Raw genomic sequence first — 27,409 nt, 5'->3', positions numbered from 1 at the left:
TAGAAAATTCTATATGTTCATATAACTCTAAACATCAAATATCATATAAAATTAACCCTTACAATAAAATATCAAATAAACTCATACATTAGAAAACATCAAGTAACCCCCAAAAATTTAAAAAATCATGCATAAGCCCACTTGACGTAGTGTGCTACTAGCAAGGTCATGCCAACTGCATAACATCGTGCCTACTCACAATTTCTTGACATTCTGCATAAATTTAACTCAAATTCACATCAATCCCTTCCGAAATTTGAGAATTTACGTAAAAGCAAGACTCTTTCAAATAAAATTTTTTAACTCGAAATATGTATATCAAATTTTTGATATTTAAAAGGAGGACGGCAATAAATGTGAAAAAGGTAGGTTAAAATTAACAGTAATATGAAGCACAGAATGTTAGAATTTAAATATTTGTGATGAGTTACATGACAAAACGTAATAAATATAGGATGAAATGGTAAGCGTTCTATTCTACTTTTCTTTAACAAATAAGACGCTTACACATGGTAACCACATTACTCACCTCACATACTATTACTGATTAATGAAATACACAACATATGGTTCAAATTTAATCTATCGCTGAAATTCTTTATTTTTTTATTAAAACATTAAAATTTTAATTCCCAACATTAATATAAAAAATACTCTGCTAGAGTTCATGCTTATTCTACCCAATCAATGTCCAAATCTTTCAGTTTCATGATCCATTTTTCTGTATCTTGGGAAATACAAGGTTTAGACGTAATTTTACTTTCACCTTCTAAATCAGTTTTCTTATCCTTTTCAGTATTTGCATGTCTGTTGGGGTGCCTCATCTTCAGCGATAAAAGACGCGATACTTCATGTAGACCTCCCCATTTCTCTAATGCACGAGCAATGTCATAACGTCCTGCAAAATAATTATTTTCAAGAAGAATTACACCAAAAAGTATGAAAAACAAAATATTGAATCACCCAGTCCAGTTGGAGGGATGAATTAATTAGATTAATTTCTATTGGAAATGTTAGTCAGTTGGGCAAGCATGATCATTAAAAATAAGATTTGGGTACATTTTATGCTATCATATGCAATAAAAACTTCAAGAAACAACATTTTTAATTAATCACCCTCTGAAATCCCAACCGCCTATGTAACAAATGGCATACTGTATAGAGAATTTTTTTTTAAGAAATTTCAGACATCGCATATTCAAAAACTAATATTAGATAGCAAAATGAATGATGTCATGATTGCTTGATAAAATTAATACAGAACAATCTTATGATCCACAGTTTAATATCTGATACAGAGGACAATATGACAGATTTTTTAAATTGAAGTGTTACAAAATTGAATATGATCAATAATAAAAACTTCTTTAAAAAACAGAATCCAAATGTGAGGGCTGATTTTTATTTTGTAGGCTATTGAAGACCTCTTTACAAAAACACTTGAGTGAACTTTAATATTTTTAAATTGCTTTTGGACCAGCTAAGGACAGTCCTCTAAGGCAAATTTTCAATTCAAACAATTATCCTAATGAGTGTGCTGAAGTATATTCAGCTTAACAAAAACAAATAAACATGAAGCTACCCACCTAGAGTTTGATGTGACAAGCATATATCATAACAGAAATGCAAAGAAGATCTTTTACCAGCGCGCTCAAAAGCTTTTCTACTGGGCATAAATGATGGGTCCATTCCCCAGCTCTCCTGGAATCGACTGATCTAAAAAATAAATAAGTACAGCACTTAGGTTGTCCCTGATTAAAACTTTCTAAAGTAGATAATAAATGAAACTCATTGTATTAATTAAGTTGATTAGAAAAAACATTGATTCATAGGATTTTCTGGCATAGAACACCTTTATTAAATTCTGTAACATATTGTTGCAAATGTGTTGAAAACAAATCACTGCATGATAAGCTACTTGAAGTACTTATATCATGCTTTGATTTATTACCTCATATTTTCTCCATCAAGTATATTTTGTCAAATAAAACAGTTAGTTGATCTCTAAAATTCATTTGACCAACTTCTTATATAGATAATATTAGTATAAATATGGGCATAGAACTTGATTACTCGAATACTGGAATTTTTATAAAGTTTAGATGAGTTTGTTGTTTCAAAACTGACAAAAAATCAACCAAATACCTCTTCCTGCAAATTCTCAAGGTTGTCCCAGTAACCCTTAGGTTTGCGGTGCTTATAAGCTAGGGAGAGATTCAACAATGATGCTACCCTTCGAAATCCACCCATGCGGGTAATGGCCTTTTCAATATCTACCCTGCCATGTAAACGAAGTTGTTTTCTCATAGGCATAAATCCTTCCTGCCCATGTTCAGATATAAATTTTAGGAGCTCTGCTTTAAGGACTTCTATGTCACTCTGCAAGCCTGGAACTCTAGGTCTTTGTTTAGATGAATCTGGACCATCTGAATTAGAAAGTTGCTTAGCTATTTCACCACAATCAGTTTCATTGACATTGCTCAATGAGGCAACTAATTCCTCTGATTGTCTGTCGCAATATGTTTTTTCAGGATTTTCTGCTTCCCTTTTCTCTACATAATCTCGAATAGCACATAAGTTTGATGGAAGATCCTCATAGATAACCTACAAGCTCAAAATTTCTTTTGTCATCCTCATTTTAAAGCTTCCTGTAAATGGCTCACAGCGTAAATCTAAATAAAATAAAAAAATAGTTTACTCATCATTCATTTTCAATAAATATATATAAATAAGTTCTACCACAATTCCTAACCCATGCAGATGATGAGAAGGATCTGTATGGAACAGTCCATCTTAACTGCTAGTATAAAGGAATTAAATAAGTTAATATGGGAATTGAAGGTTCACATCCATATACTTCAAAAGAATTATAGGATAAATTTAAAACAATTAATAGCATTAGCAGCAGTTGCACTCAATAATTAATGAAATTCCCCTATAGAAACATTTGTAAACAGATGTGACAATAGTTGACATTTCAGAAATAATCTGTCAAGAATAGTGAAATTTACAACCAAAATCCAAAATGAAGCAACTTTTGGCAATTTATTTTCTTGGATTATCCAAACATGCCCTAAAATTAGGCAGAAATCTTGTACTTTTTAAATCGGTTTCAGATACACATTATATGTTTCTCATTCAACTCTTAACTTGTATAACAATTTCTCCGCAAAATCTAATTCCCAGAGTGTCATTACAACATACAATTTACATACCTCTTCCATAATAGCTTCAGAAAGCAATGAATTTTTGTGCATTTTCGACTCTACAGTGTACTTCAACAACGTGTGATGACTACCCAACTGTTCTAGAATCCATTTTCCCTGAAATGAATCAAAGTCTCCTTCAACCTGCTCAAAACTAATCTCCTGCTCAAGTAGTTCACATATATCTAGAACAACACGTGCATGAAGTACCATATACAGTAGGCCCTTACATCCCTCCTGTAGAAAGTTCTCATAAGTTAATGGAATTTTTAATGATGATATAATTGACATTTTAAAGCAAAGACTAAATATTGCAGTTAACAGAAGTCAGTACGCACTATCTGCAAAAGGAACAGAAGAAATGATGAAATGTTTGAATCTTTCATTATCTACTGGTAAAATGATAGGTAAATTAGTATACATTTAACAATCAATGAGTCTAATGAACTTCAACAGGCTTAAATTACTTTTGGTGACATTTATTCACTTTATGAACACATTTTTTATATCTTTTATAGTTATTCAATATGTTAATTGGAGAAAAAATTGAAGGCTAATTACCAAAAGTCAGTATGAACAATGCACTCTCTGAGTGACAATTAATTTGAAAATTAAAATGTGTAGTTGACTCCTCCTCCCATTTCTTTCCGAGCCTTTGAATATTGATTCTTTTTACGTGAACTGAATGTAAACTTTTTCCTCTGCTTTGGGTGCCACAAGATACTTCAATAGATTGGCAAGACTCATGACAAGCTCTTTATTTTTAATGGGAAACAAAAACTAATGAATTTTCTTATGCTCACAACATGACCAACGCCATCATCCAAACTAATACAATTCATACATTTATATAGTTACACTGTAGAGTCAACCAAGGATTCATCACTAAGCTGGTGTAATTGGTGAAAGTTCTATTACACATCCTGGAAATAAACTAGTGAAAACAAATTGAGAAAAGGCCTTAACGTATCTGGTTCGATGTATTGACTTTTGTAATCCATTAAATGGATCTTAACTTTTGTGGACAATTTATTCACACACATATAATTATTTCAATCAACGATATATAGGTTTCTTTTCAATAATAATGTTTTGAGTTAAACTGGTAGTATTTCTTTACTTCATACTGTTGACCAAACAAAAAGTGATTTTTCAGTTTTGTTAACAATATACAACACTTTCTTCATCAAAGTGTTGTTCTGATTTATTGAATTTCTGATAAATAAAATTTTCCATATTCTGGTATCTAGAATCAAGAATACATAAAAATATATACAGGTTGAGGGTTGAACCAGTTTGTCACAAAATTTAATTTCTTTCTATACATCCAGATATCTAGCCTAAGAAAGAAAAGAAGAATCTTCTAAACTAGGAAAAATGTCTAAGATAAAGGAATTTCCGTCAACAACTAAATTTCCTAAATAATATACAAAGAATAAAGAAAAATCTTTTAAATCAAGGGATAAAAAGAAATCTTCGGAAATCATGGGATTCAGTACTCCCCTTGGAGTTGGGTGATATATGTCAATCATCCTGTTGCAGAATCTATAAATTAGTAAATAAGACTTAATTATAGGAATATAGAGTTTGATTATAGGAATCAAATATTCATATTCCTAATACAGAATACCTAATGTGTATATAAATGTACCTCTGTAACAGTAAAAGAAATCAAGGAAAATAAACCCTTAATTTCAGTTTCTTCATGGTATCAGAGCTTGGTTTGCCCTAGTGTGCAAATTCGAAAATTTTCTTTTAGCCCTAGTGAGTAATTTCGTCGTTTACCCTTATAGAGTGAACATTAGTTCTCACCGCCGCACTAAGAAAGAGGTCGCTTCAACGATCAGTAGTTTCCCAGAATCCGGTCACCAGAAACTCAACGCGTGACCTGCACGCGCCGCCCATTTCTTCTGCAAACTTGCGCATCCGATCTCTTGTTCGGAGGCGCGTTAGATCTCACCGCTGGTACAGTCAGTCTCAGACAGAGCCAATGAGTCAGAGCCCCATAACCTTGTTGCTGTTCGCCGTCGCCGTCGCCGGAACAGTTGTTGTCGCCGAATCTCTTTCTGATCAGATCTCAGTCCTTTTCGTTTGCTATTCTTTGTGGTTTGTGCAGTGTATTCGTGCTCTTTCTCCAGCAGTTTCTTGTTATTTATTCTATTCCATTGCTTTGAGTATTATTATGGCAGATATTAAACCGATAACTATGGCGGAATGGTTCCTGTAATGTCAAAAATCACTGAACACAAGCTTAATGGTTCCAATTATCTAGAATGGAGTAAAACGGTTCGATTGTATCTGTTGAGTCTAGAGAAAGATGATCACCTTACGCAAGCTCCTCCTGCGGATGGTACTAGACAAGCATGGCTATGAGATGATGCTCGATTATTTTTGCAGATCCAGAATTCCATTGAAAGTGAGGTAATCAGTTTAATTAATCACTGTGAATTGGTTAAGGAGCTAATGGAGTATTTAGATTTTTTGTATTCTGGAAGAGGTAATCTTTCTCGTATATATGAGGTGTGCAAAGCTTTCTATCGTGCAGAAAAACAAGACAGGACTATCACTTCTTATTTCATGGACTTCAAACGAACTTATGAAGAACTTAATATGTTGTTACCTTTTAGTCTAGATGTAAAGGTTCAACAAGCTCAGCGAGAACAAATGGCCATCATGAGCTTCCTAACGGGTCTTCCATCTGAGTTCGAAACTGCCAAGTCTCAAATTCTTGCTAATCCTGAGATTTCATCTTTGCATGACACTTTTACTAGGGCACTTCGCACAGAAAGCACCCCATCATTTCAAAGTAATAGCGCTCTTGTTAGTCGAAGTAGAGCCCCTGAAACTAGACGTCCATATAATAGAACTGGTAATAGAGGAGGAAGCAGTGGTAACCGTGATAGGGCTACTGATTGGAGTCAGGAATCAGGAGGGATTGTGTGCTATTATTGCCATGAGCCAGGCCATACAAAGCACACTTGTAGAAAATTGTTGAATCGTGCTTTAAAATCTCAGTCAGCACATGTTGCAGCAACTAACACTGCTACCAGTTCATTGTCTGGAGAGACTACTATGATTTCTACAGGAGAATATGCCAAGTTCTCTCAGTACCAAGACTCACTAAAGTCTTCATCGACTTCTATCGCTGCCAGTGTTGGGTTAGGTAAATCAAATACATGTCTTGTTTCCTCCTCCAAATGGGTCATTGATTCTGGTGCTACAGATCACATGACAAGTAATCCTAGTGTATTTTCAACCTTTCAGTCATTTACATCCCCTTCTAGTGTTACTTTAACAGACGGATCAATGTCACCTGTTCTTGGTTCTGGAACCGTTAATCCAACTCCATCAATTTCATTGTAATCTGTTTTGAGATTACCACAGTTTTCATTTAATTTAATCTCTGTGAGTAAACTCACTCGTGCTCTTAATTGTTGTGTCTCATTTTTTCCTAATCATTGTTTTTTCAGGATCTTACGACAAAGCAGATTATTGGTAAAGGACATGAATCTGGGGGTCTCTATATCCTAGATATGCAAACACCAAGGTTTGTTGCCTGTTCCAGTGCCTTAACCCCATTCGAAGCTCACTATTGGTTGGGACATCCTTCTCTACCTGTGTTGAAGATTTTATGTCCACAGTTTCGTCATATATCTTCGTTTGATTATGAGTCATGTCAATTTGTCAAACATCATCGTCTGTCTTCAGGGTCTAGAGTCAATAAACGAGCTAACTCTCCTTTTGAGTTAGTTCATTCGGATGTTTGGGGTCCTTGTCCTATAGTGTCTAAAGCTGGATTTAAATACTTTGTTACTTTTGTTGATGATTATTCTCGTATGACTTGACATACGTTCTCTGCGAAAGTAATAAAATACTTAAATCTAGTCTTGGACACAACAGGACAAGGATCCCAAACATCTGAATGAACTAGTTTAAAAGGAAAACTAGCTCGTTTATTAACTCTAGAACCTAAAGATAAACAATGATGTTTGGCAAACTAACATGATTCACATTCTAATAAAGATACATGACGAAATTTAGGACATAACATCTTTAATAAAAGTAGAGAATGATGTCCCAATCGACAATGTGTTTCAAATAGAGCTAAGACACTAGAACAAGCAATGGGTTGTATCTGTCAAGGATGTATAGACCCCCAAATTCATGTCCTTTGTTGAGTTGTATATGAGTTGTATCTCTAAATTAGGAAGAAAATAATTAGGGTGATTATATCTTTGTAAACTAGGAAAGTACATATACTTTTTCCTAAAGTAGGATTTAAAATTTCATATAAATATTGATGTAAATTCACTCTTTTGATATATAATATTTTTCTCAAGGTTATTCATATGGTATCAAAGCCGATATTAGGGTTCTAAAAATTTTTTCAATAATCTTGATTTATTTTCCGGCAAGTTTACGTTATTTTCCAGGGTTCTTTTCCGACCACTGTGTTTCTATCATTCTCCGGTGGTCGTGTCTACACCATTGTGATCGGAACTACTTCGCCGACAATCCCCTGAAAAGAGAGCCGCCATCTGCCGATACACGCACCTATCAAACTGCTAGATACCCCCATCGCCGACCTGCTTCTCCGGCAAGCATGCGTCAACACCGCTTCTTCCAGTCCTCTCAAAAGACACTGGCGAGTCAGTCTGTGGTGACTTCGTCGTCATCGGTCACCGGAATCGGTGTCACGCGCCGGTTGTTTCCATCTCACACAAGATTTGGAACCTATTTCACCAATTGTTGGCTCTCCTACAGGCACTGATATCACTTTTATTGCTCTACCAGCTCCTGTTGACTCACTTCCTGTTCCTGCATCTAGTCCGGCTGAGGTCTTATCTCCTGATGACCAATTTCCTATTGCCATCCGTAAAGCTGTAAAATCCCCTCGTAAACCTAATCCTATTTATACTTTTCTTAGTTATCACCGTTTATCCTCACCATATTATGCCTTTGTGTCCTCTTTATCCCCCATTTCAGTTCCTAAATCTATTAGTGAAGCTCTTTCTAATCCAGGTTGGAGGCAAGCAATGGTGGATGAAATGACTGCGTTACATCATAATGGTACTTGGGAATTGGTTAAATTACCTCCAGGTCACTCCACTATTAGCTGTCGTTGGGTTTACACAGTCAAGGCTGGTCCTCATGGTACTATTGATCGTCTCAAGGCCCAGTTGGTTGCTAAAGGTTATACTCAGGTCTATGGTTTGGATTATGATGACACATTCTCTCCAGTGGCCAAGATGTCCTCCGTTCGGTTATTCTTATCTATGGCTGTCATTCGTCATTGGCCCTTGTTTCAGTTAGACATCAAAAATGCCTTTCTTCATGGTGAGCTTCAAGAGGAGATATATATGGAGCAACCGCCTAGTTTTGTTGCTCAGGGGGAGTCTGATTTGGTTTGTAAACTTTGATGCTCACTATACAGTTTAAAACAATCTCCACGTGCCTAGTTTGGACGCTTTAGTACAATTATTCAAGAATTTGGTATGACTCGATGTGAGTCGGATCATTCTGTATTTTACAGACACACGTCGCGAGAAAAGTGCATTTTTCTAGTTGTTTATGTCGACGATATTGTTATACTGGTGATGATCAGGAGGGTATCGATCAATTAAAACAGCATCTATTTAATCATTTCCAGACCAAGGACTTGGGAACACTTAAATACTTTCTTGGGATAGAAGTTGTTCAGTCTAAGACAGGTATTATTATCTCTCAGAGAAAGTATGTCTTGGATATCTTGGAGGAGACAGGGATGTTGGATCGTAAACCTATTAATTCTCCTATGGACCCTAATACTAGACTTGTGCCAAGACAGGGGGAGCCACTTGCAGACCCTGGGAAATATCGGAGGTTAGTAGGTAAACTCAACTATCTGACTATCACAAAACCAGATATCTCTTTTCCAGTTAGTGTTGTCAGTCAATTCATCCAATCTTCGTGCGATTCTCATTGGGATGCAGTTATTCGGATCCTGAGGTATATTAAAAGAGCACCAGGAAAAGGATTACTCTATGAAGATAAAGGTCATACTCAGATTGTTGGATATTCTGATGCTGATTGGACAACATCTCCGTCTGATAGACGCTCAACTTCTGGATATTGTATTCTTGTTGGTGGTAACTTGGTTTCATGGAAAAGGAAAAAGCAAGATGTTGTGGCTAGATCAAGTGCAGAGGCAGAATATCATGCTATGGCATTGGCTACCTGTGAGCTTGTATGGTTCAAACAATTGGTTCAAGAGTTAAAATTTGCAAATATATCACAGATGAAGCTACTTTGTGATAACCAGGCAGCACTTCATATTATTTCTAATCCAATATTCCATGAAAGAACGAAACATATAGAAATAGACTGTCATTTTATTTAAGAAAAAATTTTATCAGGGTGTATAACTACCAACCATGTCAACTCCAATGATCAGCTTGCAGATATCCTTACTAAGTCTCTTAGGAGTCCTCGTATTGAATTCATTTGTAACAAACTTGGTGCATATGATTTGTATGCTCCAGCTTGAGGGGGAGTGTTGAGTTGTATATGAGTTGTATCTCTAAATTAGGAAGAAAATAATTAGGGTGATTGTATCTTTGTAAACTAGGAAAGTACATATACTCTTTCCTAAAGTAGGATTTAGAATTTTATATAAATATTGATGTAAATTCACTCTTTTGATATAGAATATTTTTCTCAAGGTTATTCACATCCTATACCAATAATATGTTTCGTCGTAAGATCTTGAAATAAACAATGATCAAGGAAAAAAGAGACAACAATTAAGGGCACGAGTGAGCTTACTTACAGAAAGTAAATTGAACGAAAATTTTGGTAAGCTTAAGACAAATGACAGAGAAATTACAGGAGTTGGATCAACAATGCCAGAACCAAAAACATGTGATGTTGATCCATCTGCTAAAGTAACACTAAAAGGAGATGCATGGGACTGGAAAGTAAAAAAGAGAATAGGGCTACCTGTATGATCTGTGGCACTGGAATCAATAACCCATTTGGATGATGCGGAAACAAGACATGTGATTGGTTTACCTGACTCAGCAATAGTAGTGATAGGAGTAGATGAAGACTAAAATGATTTCTGGTGCTGAGAGAATTTGGCAAATTCATCTATAGAAATCATAATAGTATCTTCAGTTGTAGAATTGGTGGCTACAATCTGTGCTGACTAAGATTTTTGAGTTCGATTCTGTAATTTTCTACAAGTGTGCACTTTGTATGTCTGGGCTCATAACAGTAACAACAAACAATCCCTCCTAAATCCTAACTCCTATTATCAACACCTCTTTCACGATTGTTGGGTCCTCTTTCTCTATTATTATTTCTGTTATATGAATGCCTTGTATCAAATGCACTACTTTAACCAACAAGGGCATTATTATTCTGAAATGATGAGATACTTTCTATGCGAAATACCCTAGTATATGCGTCATACAACGATGAAATCTCAAGACTAACAAGAACCTAAGACTTAACAGTCTCAAACTCAGGAAGGAGATCGGCTAGGAAACTTATAATAGCCATCTGTTCTCATTGAGCTTGTTAAACTTTCACATCTAGACTGAATGGTAATAACATATTGAACTTTTCATAAGTTCTTTTAAAGTCCATAAAGTAAGAAGTAATCATCATGTCTTGTTTTTCTGCACAATAAAAGGCTTTGCACACCTCATAATCGTCCTGTCTTGTTTTTCTGCACAATGATTAATTAAGCTAATTACCTCACTTTCAACAGAATTCCGTATCAGTAGAAATAATCAGGCATCATCTCCCAGCCATGTCTATCTACTACCATCTATAGGACGGGTTTATGTAAAATGATCATCTTTCTCAATGCTTAGCAGATAAAGTCGAATTGTCTTACTCCATTCCAAGTAATTAGAGCCATTAAGCTTGTGCTCCATGATTTTTGACATTACAGGAACCATATCCCCTATAAGTATAGGTTTATTATCAGTCATCATATGTATTCAAAACAACAGAAAATCAAATCTAGCAAGAAAGTGCTTGATTGAATGATTTTTGCATCAATAAAGGATCAAATTGAGTTGTATGAAGAGACACTATCGGAAAAGAATGAATAAATGCTGAATAGGGAGAAAATCTAACGACGACGACTGTTCCAACAACCTTGATGGTGCGTGTGACGGCAAACGGCGACGGGCTTCTAAGGTTACGATCATTGGTAGCTTTTGAATGCAATGGTGTCAACAGTGAGACTTCACGCTCATCGGAGAAAGAGATCAACAACTGACATTGCCGAGAAAAGAAGCAACTCGTGCAACTCATGCGTTGGTTTTCCAATGACCAGATTCTGGGAACCGGCTAGTCTTTAGGCGATGCTTCTTCCTATGCCCACGGTGAAGTGAAAACGTCACTCTACAAAGGTGACCCAAGGCATTTGCTCACTAGGGCATTAAGACAAGGTGAATTTCACAAAGTTGCACACTAGGACAAACCTAGCTTTGATACCATGAACAAGATTGAATGGAAAATAATTTTTGTTCATATTCATTGCTACAACAATACACGCATATATACAAATTAAGAATCCTATATTAAGAAAACAAAATATTTGTTTTCCTAGGATTACGATCCTATAATCAAATTCTACTGTATTTAAATCCTTATAATCTATTCCTATATGGTAATACATGATTTACATATTTTGTAATATGTAAAAACCAAAATAACCGCCATAATTAGAAGAATGAAACTCAAGTAAAAGAGACAGAATGAACCTAGATTCCCATGGCAAGACCAACATTCCTTTATACAACAAGATATTTCCCTTTAGTGAATATTTTTTATAAGCCGTGGGATTGCCTTTGAGCTCCTGAATTATTTGTTTCAACTTCTCACTTCTACTTCCTGTTGTATTTCTCCACTTCCCAGCATCTGCATAACTAAAAATGTCTGAAACTCTTCTATGAATTTAGGATTCCTAGATAGGGTGTCAGTAGTTTTATTTTCACATCCTAGGCAGTACACAATTTCAAAGTCAAACCTGAGCATCTTGACCAATCAGTTTTGTTGATCATGGCTCAGTACCTTCTACTCTGATAGGAATTTCAACCTTTGTTTATCTGTTCGAACCTTGAAATGTCTCCCTAAAAGATAGTGTTACTATTTCTGAAAAGCTAACACAATGGCCATTAATTCTCGCTCGTAAACGGACTTGCTACAATTTCATAAAGAAAGCACCTTGTTAAAAAACACCACTAGTCGCCTATCCTACATCAAAACGGCACCCAAACCAACCCCTGAAGTGTTTATTGCATCAATAAATTTAGCACCAGCACAGTCACCATGGCAACCTTCAGTGATTGAATGCTCTCTATGGCTCCTCTCCCCAATTAAAAGCATTTTTCTTGAGTAAGTGAAAGGCTTTACTATTTTTTCGTAGTCTTGGATGAATTTTCTGTGGTATCTCGTTAACCCAAGGAAGCATCTTAAGTCCTTGATATCCCTCGACACAAGCCAACTCTCTATATCTCGAATCTTTTTAGAGTCTGCCTCTATTCCATTTCTATATAGCACATGGCCTAAGTATTCAATTTTATCTTGTCCGAATAAGCACTTCTAATAACAACCAACCTATTATCCTATAGCACATTTAATACCACTCGTAGATGCCAAATATGGTCTTTGAATGCCTTGCTATAGATTAGAATATCGTCAAGGAAAACCAATACGAACTTTTATGGGTAAGGTCAAAAGATCGTATTCATCAAATTCTAAAAGGTAATAGGTGCATTGCTTAACCCGAATGGCATCACCAAAAATTTGTAATGGTCTTCGTGCATTCGGAAGGCTATTTTTTCCTCATCTCCCTCCCTTATTCAAATTTGATGGTAACCGGATTTAAGATCCAATTTATTGAAGACTGTTGTCCCCACCAATTCATCTAGTAGTTCATCAATCATCGACATTGAAAATTTGTTCAGAACGGTCACCCAATTCAATGCTCTATAATCCACACAAAATCGTCATCCATCATCTTTTTTCTTACTAAAATAACTGGACTGACAAAAGGGCTAACACTAGGTCATATGATTCTGGCTATCATCATTTCTTGCACAATCCATTCAATTTTGCTTTTTGATAGTAAAGGTATGGTGTTCCATTTAGCAGGATGATAGCATGACCCTGAGCTCTCTTTAGAGGTAGTCCTCTGGGTTGTTTTAATAAATCCTCAAATTTCGTTAGCATCTTAACCATTTCTGGAGGAATTATTCTCACTTCCACGTCTTCTTCTGTCTCCTGTTGCAACTTCACCCACTATCCTTCTTCCCTTCACTCGCTAACCTTACGAAGGTGATGGAGGCATTGTAGGAGCATCAAGCCATCAAGGAGATCTGCTACACATTCCGGTTGGGTCAACTACGAGGAGTAGAGCTAAAAAGGTGCAACAGGCCTTAGTAGGGCTCGTGGAGGGCTTAGAGACTAAAACCAGCTCACTCAAGGACGATTGGATGCTTGAAGGAGCTAACAGAGAGGTCAATCTAATTCAAGCCCAAGCCATGGAGAAATCTAATCCAAAATGCGCAGACAGACTTTGAACGATCATAACTTTGAATGATCATAACTTTTGATCCGGGAAGAGTTACGGGGTCTGTAACCTATTAACACAAAGCTCATTTCGAGCTCTATATCAACAACTATTTTGCCTATTGCACCCAATTTGTAGACCCAAATAAAGGCCGTTTCAGTGTGTATTATGCAGTTTTGTTTTACCAAATTTTGGATTTTTGGGTTTTTATGAATTTTGGTCTTTCTTGTGTCGCACTAGACTTTAATGAGTCCAATTGTCATATTGCATTTTAATTAGAGTTTAATTAGGTAATGGGCTTAGGAAGTTTGGGAAGTCCATTGGGTCATGAGTAATTTTAGGGTTAAGTTGGCACTATATAAACTTAATTTTATCATGAATAAAGGATCTTTCGGCCGATTTTTTGCATAGCTTGCCTACTATGAATTACCAACTTTTTGAACTAATCAAGATTCATCTTATGGCATTCACCATTAACAATATCAAGGTTCGTTCGATTCAATATCGATTCAGATCAAGGGGGTCATCTAAGTGACAAAACCGATTCAATCCTGGGAAAAATATCTTCTTAAATGTTGGGTCTTGCGTCATATCGTCAAGGTTCACGTCAGTTGGTATCAGAGCCAAGTCAAATCAGGTTTCGTATCTATCCTTTCTTGTGTTTGCGATTTGGGGTTTCTTTTCTTGAATAGTCGTGCATCTTAGGAATCTTTGAGTGTGTTCTTGATTTCGTTTTCTTTGTGAGTCTTAGTTCTTTATTGCCTTGCTTGTGGTCTAACGTTTTGGTGTCCTTGTTTCCTTGAAATTCTTGAATTCTTGTTGAACCCTAGTATAATTGAATTATAGGTTGTGTGGGTGTCTAATTTTGTCTTCTTGATTGATCCAAAAAAAACAAAAAAAAAAATGTTTAAGGCAGAAAGTAATTCAAGGGTGAAGTGATTTTTTTTATCTACATTCAAACAAACCTTTAGGGAGTGAATTTTGGTCAGCTTTGTGTTGGTTTTCTTGGACTCTTGGGGGAAGATCTTCTTGTTGCTGAAAGTGAAGGGGTAGTTTCTTGGTTGAAATTATTGTTGAACTAGTCAAAACCTTGAGAGATTCTTGTTTAAAAAAAAAAAAAAAAACCTTGGGAGTAGGGGATTCCGAAATTGAGGAAAAAATTCTTAGATTAGGATTGCCTTGTTCATTTTAATCTTTGGAGAAGGTCTTGTAATTGCCTAAATGGGGAGATTGAGTTCTTGAATTAATCCTGAAATTTTGAATTTCCTTAAAAATTTTGGTGTTACTGAATTAGGAGATTAGTCATTGGGTTATTTCCTTAATTACCTTGAATTTCTTAATAGAGAATTTTGTGTGATCTAAGGAATTTATTTTTATTTTTGGCCAAGTAGTCTTTCAAAAAAAAAAACAATTAAAAAAAAAGCAAAAAGCAAAAAAAAACCGTAAAAAAAAGGGAGAGAGATCAAGGAGAAAGTTAGCATACTTACCTCCTTTGAATTTTGATTTTTTTTTCTTATTATCTCTTTCGAGTTTCCTTCTCTTTGATTATTCATTCTTGTAATTGTGTCCATCTTTCCAATTCTAAAAATTTTCCTTATTCTTGTATTTTTCTTAGGTCATTTTCTAAAAATTTGGATTTATTAATTACTTAAACCTAGAAGTATACATTATCTAGTTTAACAAACTAAATCCAATCAAATACTAGAAAATAATCTAGTTCGACATAATTTGTCAAATGCAATGTTAACTTCATCAAATCTTTTGTTAGAAAAACACTATTCAAAAGGATAGACAGCAACGATTCAATGATTTATACCTGAAGAATGCGAACTTTGTTGTTCTCTCGCAACAAAATCTTACTGATAGCTAAGTTTGGAACAAACCTAGAAAAAGGAATCTTATAAGTAACAAATCAAGAAAATTAAAACATTTTTTTAGAAAATAACTTAATACTTGCTTACTTGATATTGTGTTCAAATTTTAAAAATATAAAGCACATATACAACATACAATAAGCCACAACTCAATTAGTCCCTCAATATATTTAAATGGTTAAAAAGATATCTTCAATAGATAGTGGCAAGTGATACCCGAATAAGCATACTTGATGCTAATCAAGACTTCTTAAATTCTTGTATATTATCATTTTTTTAAACAGAATGAACATTAGACAAAGCAAGAGAAAATGAACTTGACCTTTCTAGATGCAATGAATAAAATGACTATACTCAGTTGAGTTTCTTTTAGCCAGGGTGCACAGAGGAAAGACATTTATTCTGAAATTATGTGTATCCAGACTATGATATGAAAAGTGCAATAGATCTAACCTAAACGAAATACCCCAATACAACTCTAATGATAGTCAAGAAAGAGCAGTTGATAAAAGACAAGGATAACAAGCATTTATTGCCTAAAACAAATTATTTCCTAAAATAATCACTGAAAATCAAGCATTGATTCCTCATAAGCAGATCTAATTTCTTCAGGGCTTAATATTAGTCAAAGAAATTGAATAATTAGTCTCTCCAATCTGTGCAATAACTTGGTTAACTTAAATAGACAACACATTATTTAGGAAGACAAGGAAATATCACTTACTCAGGAAGACTCTCATATGCGGTCAAAACATTCCAAACTTCACGAACAGGAGCCTTCACAGTTATGCTAGCAACAACACAGCGATGAACACCTCCATTTTCCTTCAGCCCAAAACCATTTTATCAGGATCAGCTAAAACAAACTGATCCTCCATGAGACAGGAAGACATGTACATTAAAGTCTAGAGTGAATGAGTTACCAATAGACCATCAAATCTACGAAGATGAACTTCATCAACCATGCAAGGCTTATCAAGTCTGCAAACTTTACCAAATACACCCCAATTACTATTTAAATCACTTTGACATGAAGGCACAGGACCAAAATTGGAGTTTGTTTTATACTCTTTAAGCTTTCCAGAGGTCTTCTCAAGCAGGGAACTATCCAAGTCTATGACAGGTGAAGTAAGGGCAGGCAAAGATATTTTGCCCAAGGACTTATTTATTAATAATGTCTTCTGATTCCCTTCAAAACTTCTTTCAGCTTGACAAGCCAAGGCTTGAAGATTCACAGGAAGATCTGATCTGATTATCCTTTCCAAAAAGATGGTTGGAAAGTTGAATCTAGGAATCACATTGACTTCATAGGTTAATATGGCAGTGTTTGACCTGTCATCAAAAAAAAGGTTGTCACTTGAAAAAATTAAACCAAAAAAATTGAAACTAGATTAATAGCTTTCAACAAAAAAACTATTGATTGACTAAATAAAATTGTAGAAAATATGTCAATACCAATAATGGATCAACCCAAAATAATAGTAGTAATAATATGGCAAATCAATATACAAATAACAGAGAAAAGGGAGTTCCACCTAGATATTGACCTCAAAGTCTTTTAGATTCAAGGTCATTATTATTCTATATTTATTCTTCTCCTAATTTCTTGAGGTCAGTGAAAAGAGCCATAGAACTTTATTGTAGTCACTCCTACAAACATTTTCTGTTTTCTTTGGATTTATACTTGGCCTAGCATTGGCATATTGGCTTGCTAATAAGTTGGCACTGAAATATTAAGGGTGAATAGTATGTCATATACATAGGTAAGTTAATTATGAATTTTCTAGTCTTAATGGCAACTTAAGAAATATTATAGATGCCTTGTTCAAACTAGGTTAGCTTGTTACATAACTCTGAAAATAAAAGTAAGACCATATAGGGAATTGACCAAAGCAAAATACATTCACAAGCCTTCAAAATCTGCTTACAAATAAAAACTTGTTACATGCATCACCTAGCATAGGTGCTTTGAGCATTAAACAATAAATTAAGTAAATGAAAAAGAAAAAAACATGCGAAACGGTTTGGAAGGACTCGACCGACCTAAAATGCTGCAATAGCTTATGATCATGACAAAATTAAAGGCCATGCAAAGTTGACAATGTGAGCAGTGAAAGTAGTAAATGGTGTTAGCTAAAAGAATCAATAGATCAAATGGAGATTGTTAGGACTCTTACCCATAGGTGACCAACAATTAGAGACATAAATGCAAATGGGATGTTGCCACAAAGGGCAACAAGGCCAGTTACGGGGAGAGGGCTATGTGGCAAAGAGAAAAGAGAGAAAGGGATAAAAAGGGAACACGTTAGACGAATGGGAGGGAAGGAATTAGTTTTTGGGGTAGTTTGGGCAGCTTTGGCTGAAAGGAAGGTCTTCGACTCCTCAGATTTCCAAAATTATCCACTATTACTTTCATTTGATATGTTCTTAACTTTGAGAGATAAAATTAGAATTATATTATTCTCTCTCCTCTGTTTTTTGCATTGGTTGTGATTTTGGATTGTATTTTGCTATGGGTGGGTGAGAATTGTAGGAGGCCTCTAACAAATTGGTGGGCTAAAAGAACTGGGGTGTGGTCTCTATGAGTGGAAGGGCCAATGGATGAATTGGAGTAAGGATATCATGGTTTGGCCAACAGAGTGACTTCCATGGATCCCTTATTGGAAGAATTGACAATGAAAATAGCTAAGAGTGATGCTTTATTCGATGCCTTGAATGGGTACATGTACAAGATTCAACAGTTTATGACGAGAGATGAAAGAGAAGGTTGATGATGTGACATGTCACTCCCCCACCATCACATGAGAACAACCATCAATGCACCAAGAGACTAATATGTTGGTCACGAATCTTCACACAACCATCACCCCATCAAGATCGATGACGATGGAGACAAATCCACAGCTTGACCAAAACACATAATGACTAGAGATTCCCATGTTCTTCGACAACAATCTATATGGTTGGTTGGCGAAAGTGGAAAAATACATTGAAAACAAGGAATTTGAAGTAGTGGGCACATGACGATGTGCTTAAAAAAATAATTAATCTATTTTAAATGGTTACTTATCTTTTTTATGTGTTTTTATTTGTTTATCAGGAAAAAAAATAGACACTCAAATTTTTCCACCTTAAGGACAAGATATATTTAAAAGGGGAGAACAACGTTAGGACTATATTGGCATAGTGGCACAAAACAAAAGTTAGGCAGGAAAGGAAGTTAGGACCATCAAAAAAAAGGTAATACACGTGGCTAGGTTGTTAGAGAGAATGAGGACAAGAGGAAAATTGGAGGTTGAGACAGAAAGAGGATTTGTCTAGAAAAATTGTGGGCAATTTCAACTGATTTGGGAGAATGTTAAGTCTCTCGAAAGCTAGGCAATTCAAGAGAGATTTTCAACCTCTCAAACAACCAGAAGTGGGGTGTTCAGTTTGCTTATTTGTGTATAGGAGAGAAACTTGTCATTCTTGTAATCATAGTCAAATTCAATATATATTGCAACTTTTATTTTCATTTCTTATGTCAATATTCTGGTTTCCTTAAGTTGAGAGTCGATATGTCACCGGGTCCCTAACACCTCTTAATATTTTATTTTCTTTTTTCTCCTATTTTGTTATTTATATTTTCTATTTTTTAATTATTTTTTTTATAGTATATATTTTGGTCTTTTTTTTGGATTTAATTTTTTTTATGATTTTTTAGATCAATTAAAAATAGAAAAAATCTTAAATCCAAATATATTTTAAACACCTTAGCCTATGCTTGCGAGTCTCCTTTACCAGGCCATCTCCTTTCACTTCACCTTCAACAAAACACGAACCTCACCGATAATCTTTCTTTCCACACACCTTTTATCGAGCTCAAAAAAAGCTCACCCTTTCTCTTTGAGTTGTCAAACAATGGGAGTCAATGCCTCAACGCCTCCAAAACCTAATCCCTGCATTCTTTTTTTCATTTTTTCCTTTCTTCCTACCTAATTTGAAAAAATCTCACTCATTTCGTCATTAGCCTAATCATTGTCAATGGCTAGAATCTTTATTTTATTGTCAAAATCTTCATCCCCAAGATGAGCATCACTAGTTGTGACCTACACCTCCACAATACCCTCTTCCTTGGTTGATAAAGATATGTCAAAAGTAACACCACCACGATTGAACACAAGGACCTTTTCCTCACCATATCCAACATCTTCTCCCATCAAAATCATCCTTCCCAAACTAGTATTCTCGGGTTCAATCTCACCATCTCTCAAAAATGCCTTTGCGACCATCATCACCATTTTCATTCCCTAAGTAGAATGACAAAATTTTAGCATTTGGGTTTCACCAAAATCGGCCAATTCTCCATGAAAACTTGTCCATTAATATTAAGCTTCCATCGATTTTGAGATGTCAAAATCTTTCGATTCACCATTTCGAGCATCCATCAAGCTTATAGTACATTTGTTCTCAACTTAATCTTCTCCATCATGTAGTCCATATAGCTTCTATGATTCGTCAGAGAAATTGCTAACAAATGGTTCATTACCAGAGCCATATAACTATTCACATTATGGTAGTAAAAGATCTTCACCTCCTTCACACAATAAGGACTCAAAAGGAACACTAGACTTGCCAATTACACACTCTGTAATTGATTTTTCTTTCCAAAACACACTTGATCAAGATGTTGTCATCATTCAATCTATCCTCGCATTTTATCAAGACAACCAAGAACTTGAATCTACAGTGATGATTCAGACTAGATTCCTTCTCACAGTCGAGACACATCCCCTCCATCCACTTAACTCAAATATTTTCCATGCCCAATCTCATTCTTCACCAAATCAATCTTTCCCATCTTCAAAGATCAAAACCACTCTAATACCAATTTGTTGGAGACTTGAAATTCTCACCCACACACAACAAAATACAATTCAAAATAACAACACAAAACAAAAGAGAAAATAATATAATTACAATTTTATTACTCTAAACGTTAAGGATACATCAAGTGAAAGTACTATGGATAATTCCAACAATTCGAGGATCTGGAGACCCCCTCTTCAGCCAAGCTACTCAGGAAACCCCAAAAACCCCATTTTCCTTCTAACACACTCTCATTTTTTTCCTTTTCTCTCCTTCTCGTAGAACAAGGCCCTCTCCCCTTAAGTGGTAATCCTCTTCTTTTCATATTGGCATCCCATTTGCGTTTATGTCCGTAATTGTTTGTCTCATGCAAGTAAGAGTCCTAATAGAGATGTAGTTCCTAACAGAGACCTAATGACCCACTGGTGTTACAAATATAAATGTATGAGTTCTTGGTGACCAATTCAACAAAAAAATATAGGGTAGAATGTCATTCTTATCTATAAGAAAATAATACAGTATCAAAATTCATGAGGCTAGACAGATTGGATAGTGTTGGATCAATGGTGGTCGCAGTGGCGATGTAGGACAATCCCACTGAATCAGTGCCATTCAACTAGATGTTTCAAGTTGATGGCAAAGAGGCATGAGTAGTTCAAAATCACTTTTGCATGCAACAACATGTGCGATTGGGTTTCTTAAGAAATTAAGAGCTTAATAATTAGGAACTGATTTTAACAAGTGCAATTATGTATGGTCAAGAATTGTAGGGAAGCATGAGGCTATTTCAAATGGTTTAAGCACAGATGGTACATCTATGAAGGCTATAATAAGCAAAGGTTAATCAACTCTTTCTTTAATACATATATCTTTAATACATATATCTTTTCCGCTTTAATATAATTAAAAAAAATAGTTAAGGTTGAGTTAAGGCAACTCTTTCTTCTATAAAACTATCTTTTTTTGCTTTTTATATACAAAAACTATATATATTTTAATAAAAGAAAAAAAGTGAGATGGACAGAAAGAAACAAGAAAGAGAAAGGGATAGAATATGTCATATAAAAAGAACATTGTTTTGAAGAGAAAAAACTATCAATTCTACGATGTGTTACTCAAAGGACATCCCAAAACAAAACTTTAAGTCCATTGTTATTACAACCACAAAATCAATGAAACAGAAAGTAGAAATATATTCTTATTAAGTAAAACAAGCCAATGAGGTAGTCAAAAACTAAAATAGCGATACTTTTTCCTTAAAAAAAATGCACTCAATTTGAACATGAATACATGGATTATACCTTGTACCAGATTTTATGGACCATTTGCCCTCAAACTTCTTAAAGTCACCATCAACCATTGTAAAGTAAAGCTCCCGATCATTGGCCTAAAATATTACAAAATTATTTACATTCCAAATCCACACATGCATATAACAATCAAAAAGTGAAATACATGATGATAAGAGTGAAATGTCTAGGACTTGATGGCATAAAGCAAATCAACAAAACCACCAAAGTAAGCAAGATCCAAAAAGTTCAAGCATACAAGAACCAAATGGATATGATTGGCATATAATGCAGATCCAAAAAGAAAAACTAAGAAATTAAGTATATGAATAGCATAATAAAAACATGAAATTCATTGTCAAAATATTATTCTCTGAAGAGTTCTTCATCTTGCATGGATGCATATGTATTAAAACTCATTGTCCACATAGAAGGCAAGAATGATAAGGGCAACTGTAGTCACAACCTTTCATAGAAACCACTAAACAGCCAAGTATTCAGCAGCTAGTTCATCCTTGTCAACAAGAATTGCATTTTTTATTTCTACCTTTGTGTGTTATGCAGTCAAGAATAAAATGCAACTCGTACTAGTTTAATAATAATTAAACAGGTAATTACCACCAAAAAAAAAAAAAAGTGAATCAAATATGCCTATCAAGTCTAATAATGAGCCTTCATTCACTAAAAAAATATCGAAAACCCAGAGACAGTTTCTATCTCAATAACATAATTGCTACTGGATTGGAGATAGCAGATCCTCCATTTATTTACTAACAACATTTTCATTGAGAATAATACAAATATGTATATTTATACCAACTAACAAAGAGTATCTGCATTGGAAAAACCTTTTGCAAGAAGCATATCATCGTAGCAGTTGACAATAAACATAGATAACGACCATACAAATTGCTTCTGATATTCTGACGTCAACTACTTAAATAGAAATTATAAAAAATAATGTTCTAACTGTACTCAAACTGAAAGGGTTTAAAATCTATGGTGCTCATTTTAAATTATCATCCCATGTCCTCAATAAAACAGGAAAGTAAATTGTGACTAACTTGTCCAGCACTCTGCCCCATGACCAACTCTGCAATTACATTACTTCATTTGCTCATAAGTTATCATTTTCAACTTTAAGAGCTTTGAGAAATTTGCTTACAGTTAAGTCAGTACCTTTTCGAATATGTCAAGTTGCAGTCACAAATCAAAGACGAAGCATTAGCACCGAAGTAAAACGTGTTTTAATCATTCTTAAAAACTTTAGTTCAAACTAATCTCATTTTACAACTTTTCCAAATTATTAGACATAATCAAATTTTTCAAACTACCATAGTTTCAAAGGCGCACCTAAGGCGTGCCTAAGCAAGGCTTTACTCAAGATGATCAAGGTGACAAGTGGTTCAAAGGCGATCACCTTTAGCTTTTTTTCAGCACCTTTGGAGAAGCTTTGTGCATTGGAAAAGCACACATTATTATCACCTAGGCTATCTCCGACTAGATCTGAGGGTCACTGACAAATCCTAGACAATTTCAAGCATAGTCTCAGGCTTTCCAATAGGTCTTGGGCGGGCAATATCAAAGTTATTGGCGATTCCTAAGGTTTTCAAAGATATCACTAACTAATTCTGAGGTTGCCAAGAGATCGACAGCGAGTTCCAAGATCACTAAAGAGGTTATCAACAAATTCTAAGGCTCTAGAGAGATTTAAGGTCGTCGTTAGGACTATCAATTAGGTTGGGCAAGCCCAAAGCCAAATTATTCCCGAAAAATTCAGTTTTGAGCCAAACAAAATTCAGGCCTTGGGCAAGTCTGGGCAAATAAAATATATCCATCAACTTATGGGCTTGAACAGGGGTTATTCTAACCCAAAGCTTGATAGGGCCTGAAAATTCATTATGGGCAAGGAGTATTTGTCAGATTATTAAACCTACAAAGGATTGTATGGTTGTTTTTGCTGGTTTTAAAAGTTATAGAATGGACCCAAAATAGACCTAAAACAAACCTAAAATCTAAAAAATTTTAATGAACTGGGCATGAACAAATAATTTGAAGCCTAAATGGGTAGGCACCTAGGCCTAAAATTTTTTATACTCCTAGACTTGAACAAGCCAAGCCCGGTTCCATAGACCCAATTGATAGCCCTAGCCAGATAAGTCAACAATCATTGATCCCTTATAGATGGTTCCCAGAGAGGTTTAAGCATGATAACCAAGTGTCAGTTGTATCTAAGATTACCAATGAAGTTTTGGTCAATTTCCTACTACCGATGTAGTAAAAAATTATATTAAATTTAATGGAAAATTGAAATTTTTTAATGAAATTTGTAATCACTTTAGGTCGCCTTTTTCACCTAGGCAATAGGAGCTATTATTGCCTTTTGGTGTTTTTCGCCTTTGAAAAATATACAACCTACATTAGAAGAGCTACTACTATTTATTTTCCTCTTTTCTACCAATAAGAACTGATAGATTTTGTATAACAGTGAAATGAGATAAAGATACAAAAAAGGAATATTAGACTACTAAGAAAACCTAAGAAAGATGACCAACCTATACCGAGGCAATCAGAAATATAAGTCTACATCTCTAATTGAAACAACTCCTAGAAAATAAAAACTTCTTTCTATACAAAAAGTAAACCCAAAACTCATTATTAATCTGGACAAAAGCATTTAGAACTTTGTGATATAAAGAGTAATCGAAAGACCATAGCAGTTCATTCTTTCTTTTATAGCTTTTGTTCTTTTCTTCAATTCCACTCGTTGAGAAAATTATATCCTAGCAAAAATATACAAACTTTGCTTCATCAAGTTAGATATATAGTTGAAAAAGAAAAAGAAAGAAATTCAACCAAGAGAAGATTAAAATCAAGTGCTAGTAGTTGAAAATCATGTGAAATTAAAGATCACCATAGACATTTTAAAAGACTGCAGATAACCTAAGTTAAAACCAGGCTGAATAAATGATTATATATCCATCATCAATTAAATTCAGAGGATGCCCATGAAGAAGCATTTAGAGACCCAACCTAAAGTAGCACCTTTCAGTGAAGTTCGCAGCTGTAACACTATTTTCATACTCACTTTATTTACTGATTGCAAGCATACTAATATGAATTCTAATGTGACAGCAGCAACTTCAAATTATTTGATTCCATCACTTATGCCCGCTACAATGACCACTTCACTTTCGCCATATCAGAACATTATGTTCATCGATTTTATTTAAGTACACACCTTCCCTTGTGTTTCTACCAAGCAACTGAGGAAGCTTGTTTGTGAACAGAAGTCTTCCCCATAAAAGAATGAAAAAATAAATAAATGATGGAGATGAACTAAGACTGATGTTACTGTGAACCTAGATCTCTAAGGTTTTCATATCATTGCTCTTTCCATAACTAGGGTTACACAGATTTTTTATTAAATAAGTGTTTACATTTCTTTTATTAATTATACAGCCATCCAATTTTGTTACTAATATCTGTATCTAGAAAATATTTGAAGCTTCTAGGCCTAGTAGCACAGCTCGTAGACAAACAAAATGTTTTTACAAATAAAATGAGAGAAAAAAAGCCAAGCTATTTTAAGAAGTTAATTTTAATTTCTCTATACTAATTGACATGGCTCTTGAAATCTCTCCTCTTACTTACATAATGACTACAGCGTAGGCCTGGGAAAAAGTTGTAGCTTATATTTCTTTCCACTTTTTTCAACCTTTCACCTTGGTTTGGCATTTAAAGCTTTCTAAATCCAAACACTTTAAGGGCTGACAGGTTGTTGCCAAAACATGTGTGCCCTTATCCCCAATCCACAATGGATAAAATAGGGAAAACTCTTTTCTTAAGAAACTAATTTCTCAAGTACAACATTCACATTATATCAAGGTAGTTAATCTTTACAACGAATTTCTTAGTAGAAAGATAAAAGGGCAACCTTTCCCTAGATTCTTACAAGTTTATTTTCCATAAACTTATAGACACCTTCCCGGAACTCAGCGCAAAAACAAGTGAAAAGTCAGACAATTTATGAACAATACGTTTCTCATTTAAAATCTTTGTGAACAATAGTTTCGCGCCAAAGATTGAAACTAGCACATCTACCATTCTTTTATCAATGTTTCAAGGATACCAAAAAAAAAAAATCAGTGAGCACAATAATGAGATGCTTACTGAATGAAGAAACTCTTGGAGATCCAATACCACTCGAGCTTCAATATGCCAGTATAGCGCCCTTTGCAAACCTCTCTGCTCCAACCATATCCTCCCAGGATGTGGACAAGGAATTCTCCCACTAATTTAAATCACAATAGTTGTCCTTAATTTTAACTCAAAATAGTGCATACAAAGCATAATATGGTACTGCACAGACCTGCAAACAAGATTTGGGATAAAATCCGCCAGACGTTCATAGTCGGTGAGAGCATTCCAAACAGAGTCAACATCAGCATTCACCGATATTTCGGCTCTAACCCTCCGTTCCCGCCATGAAACCACATCAACTTCGCAGCGCACCTCGTTTTCTCCTTTCTCAACCCTAATCTTCCCATTACCACTTCCATTATAACAATTATTGTGGTCCTTGGAGGCGTAAATTCTGCTACTGTTGAGTTTGATCCTGTTTCCGTTATACGAGACTAGGCAACATTTGTTTTTGCTTTTGGTGCGGTGAAATATTTGGAAGGGAAATTCTGCAAGTATAGGTTCGTTGTTAAAGCTTGAAGCTTTGCAAGGGACGATCATGGATAGGTAAGTGGAAGAGAAACTAACTGATGCTCCATCACAACATTAGACCGCAAGATTTTCATGTTTTGTCGTTTGTTACAGTTTAATGAGTGGTCTCATGTGCTTCCTATGGAATGTATGGTTGAAAACTATTCAGGAACAAAAAGGGCAAATCGTTTGGGGAACATCGTCAATTAGCTCAATTTTGGGATTATCCAAATTAACCATGTTGGTAAGCATTAAAGCGCACATTAACATGTTGAAAAGAAGCAGCCTTGAACTTGAAAATTGCAAATATACTGAAGATTTTCCTTTTTTTAAAATATATTTCACACCCAAACTTTGATGAAATGTTTTTGTCACTTTTTAAGTTTGGAAATTGCACTTTCCCGCCTGTTTCTTAAATTGTTAATAAAATTAATTATATTTTTCTATGAAATTGGTTAAAAAAAAAAACCTATAGTATCTTTAAGCTAAAAAACATATTGCTCCCAAAAAATTTACAAAATTTTTATTTACCATTGAGCACAACTTCTCAATGTGCATTATAAAGGCAATCTAGATTCACAAGATCACACTAAGAGGGCGTTTGGTTTGGGTAATATTTTATTACCAAAATAAAAAGATTATTTTGAAGATAGATTACTAGGTATAAATGATTACTATGTTTGATAAAATTTGATAGGTATAAATAATTATTGTGTTTGATTAAAGGTAATAAAATATTACTAGTAAATTATTTTACTTAAATGTCCTTGAATATAATTATTTTTAAATATTTTTTATATTATTTGTCATATTAATTAAAAATAAAGTTATTTTTGTCTCAAAAAATTAATAAATAATAATATAATTATAATAAAATCAAGATTACCTTGGTAATCTTTAAATACCTAA

General features: G+C 34.7%; 1 protein-coding gene across 4 annotated transcripts; it reads right to left on the bottom strand.

The window, feature by feature from the left end:
• Positions 1-376: 376 nt before the first annotated feature.
• LOC123194226 lies at positions 377-26,711 on the bottom strand. 4 transcript variants are annotated; one of them, XM_044607381.1, is made up of 10 exons: positions 26,160-26,711; positions 25,961-26,081; positions 21,800-21,885; positions 16,574-16,982; positions 16,375-16,475; positions 15,593-15,659; positions 3,216-3,443; positions 2,146-2,604; positions 1,587-1,716; positions 377-898 (listed from the first exon to the last, which is right to left on the bottom strand). In XM_044607381.1, the coding sequence occupies exons 1-10, from the start codon at positions 26,528-26,530 to the stop codon at positions 672-674; spliced, it is 2,199 nt and encodes a 732-aa protein (XP_044463316.1). In that variant the 5' UTR covers positions 26,531-26,711; the 3' UTR covers positions 377-671. The 4 variants fall into 4 exon arrangements, 3 of the variants coding, with proteins under 3 accessions (XP_044463316.1, XP_044463328.1, XP_044463323.1); XM_044607393.1 differs by having other exon boundaries at positions 1,644-1,711; positions 26,160-26,710; XM_044607388.1 differs by having other exon boundaries at positions 1,644-1,716; positions 26,160-26,708.
• Between the last annotated feature and the right edge of the window lie 698 nt (positions 26,712-27,409).

Source organism: Mangifera indica, chromosome 1 (genome assembly GCF_011075055.1).
Source record: "Mangifera indica cultivar Alphonso chromosome 1, CATAS_Mindica_2.1, whole genome shotgun sequence".
NCBI lineage: Eukaryota > Viridiplantae > Streptophyta > Magnoliopsida > Sapindales > Anacardiaceae > Mangifera > Mangifera indica.
The sequence above is the reverse complement of the archived record's forward strand: the minus strand, read 5'-3'. Positions and strand labels throughout refer to the sequence as shown.

Excerpts from the sequence above, each read along its gene's own strand:
- LOC123194226 (XM_044607381.1), bottom strand. The coding sequence starts at position 26,530 with ATGATCGTCCCTTGCAAAGCTTCAAGCTTTAACAACGAACCTATACTT. Across the intron at positions 21,886-25,960 it reads TCCAAGAGTTTCTTCATTCA|GCCAATGATCGGGAGCTTTA; the intron begins GTAAGCATCTCA and ends GTAATATTTTAG. Across the intron at positions 1,717-2,145 it reads TTGAGAATTTGCAGGAAGAG|ATCAGTCGATTCCAGGAGAG; the intron begins GTATTTGGTTGA and ends TTTATTTTTTAG.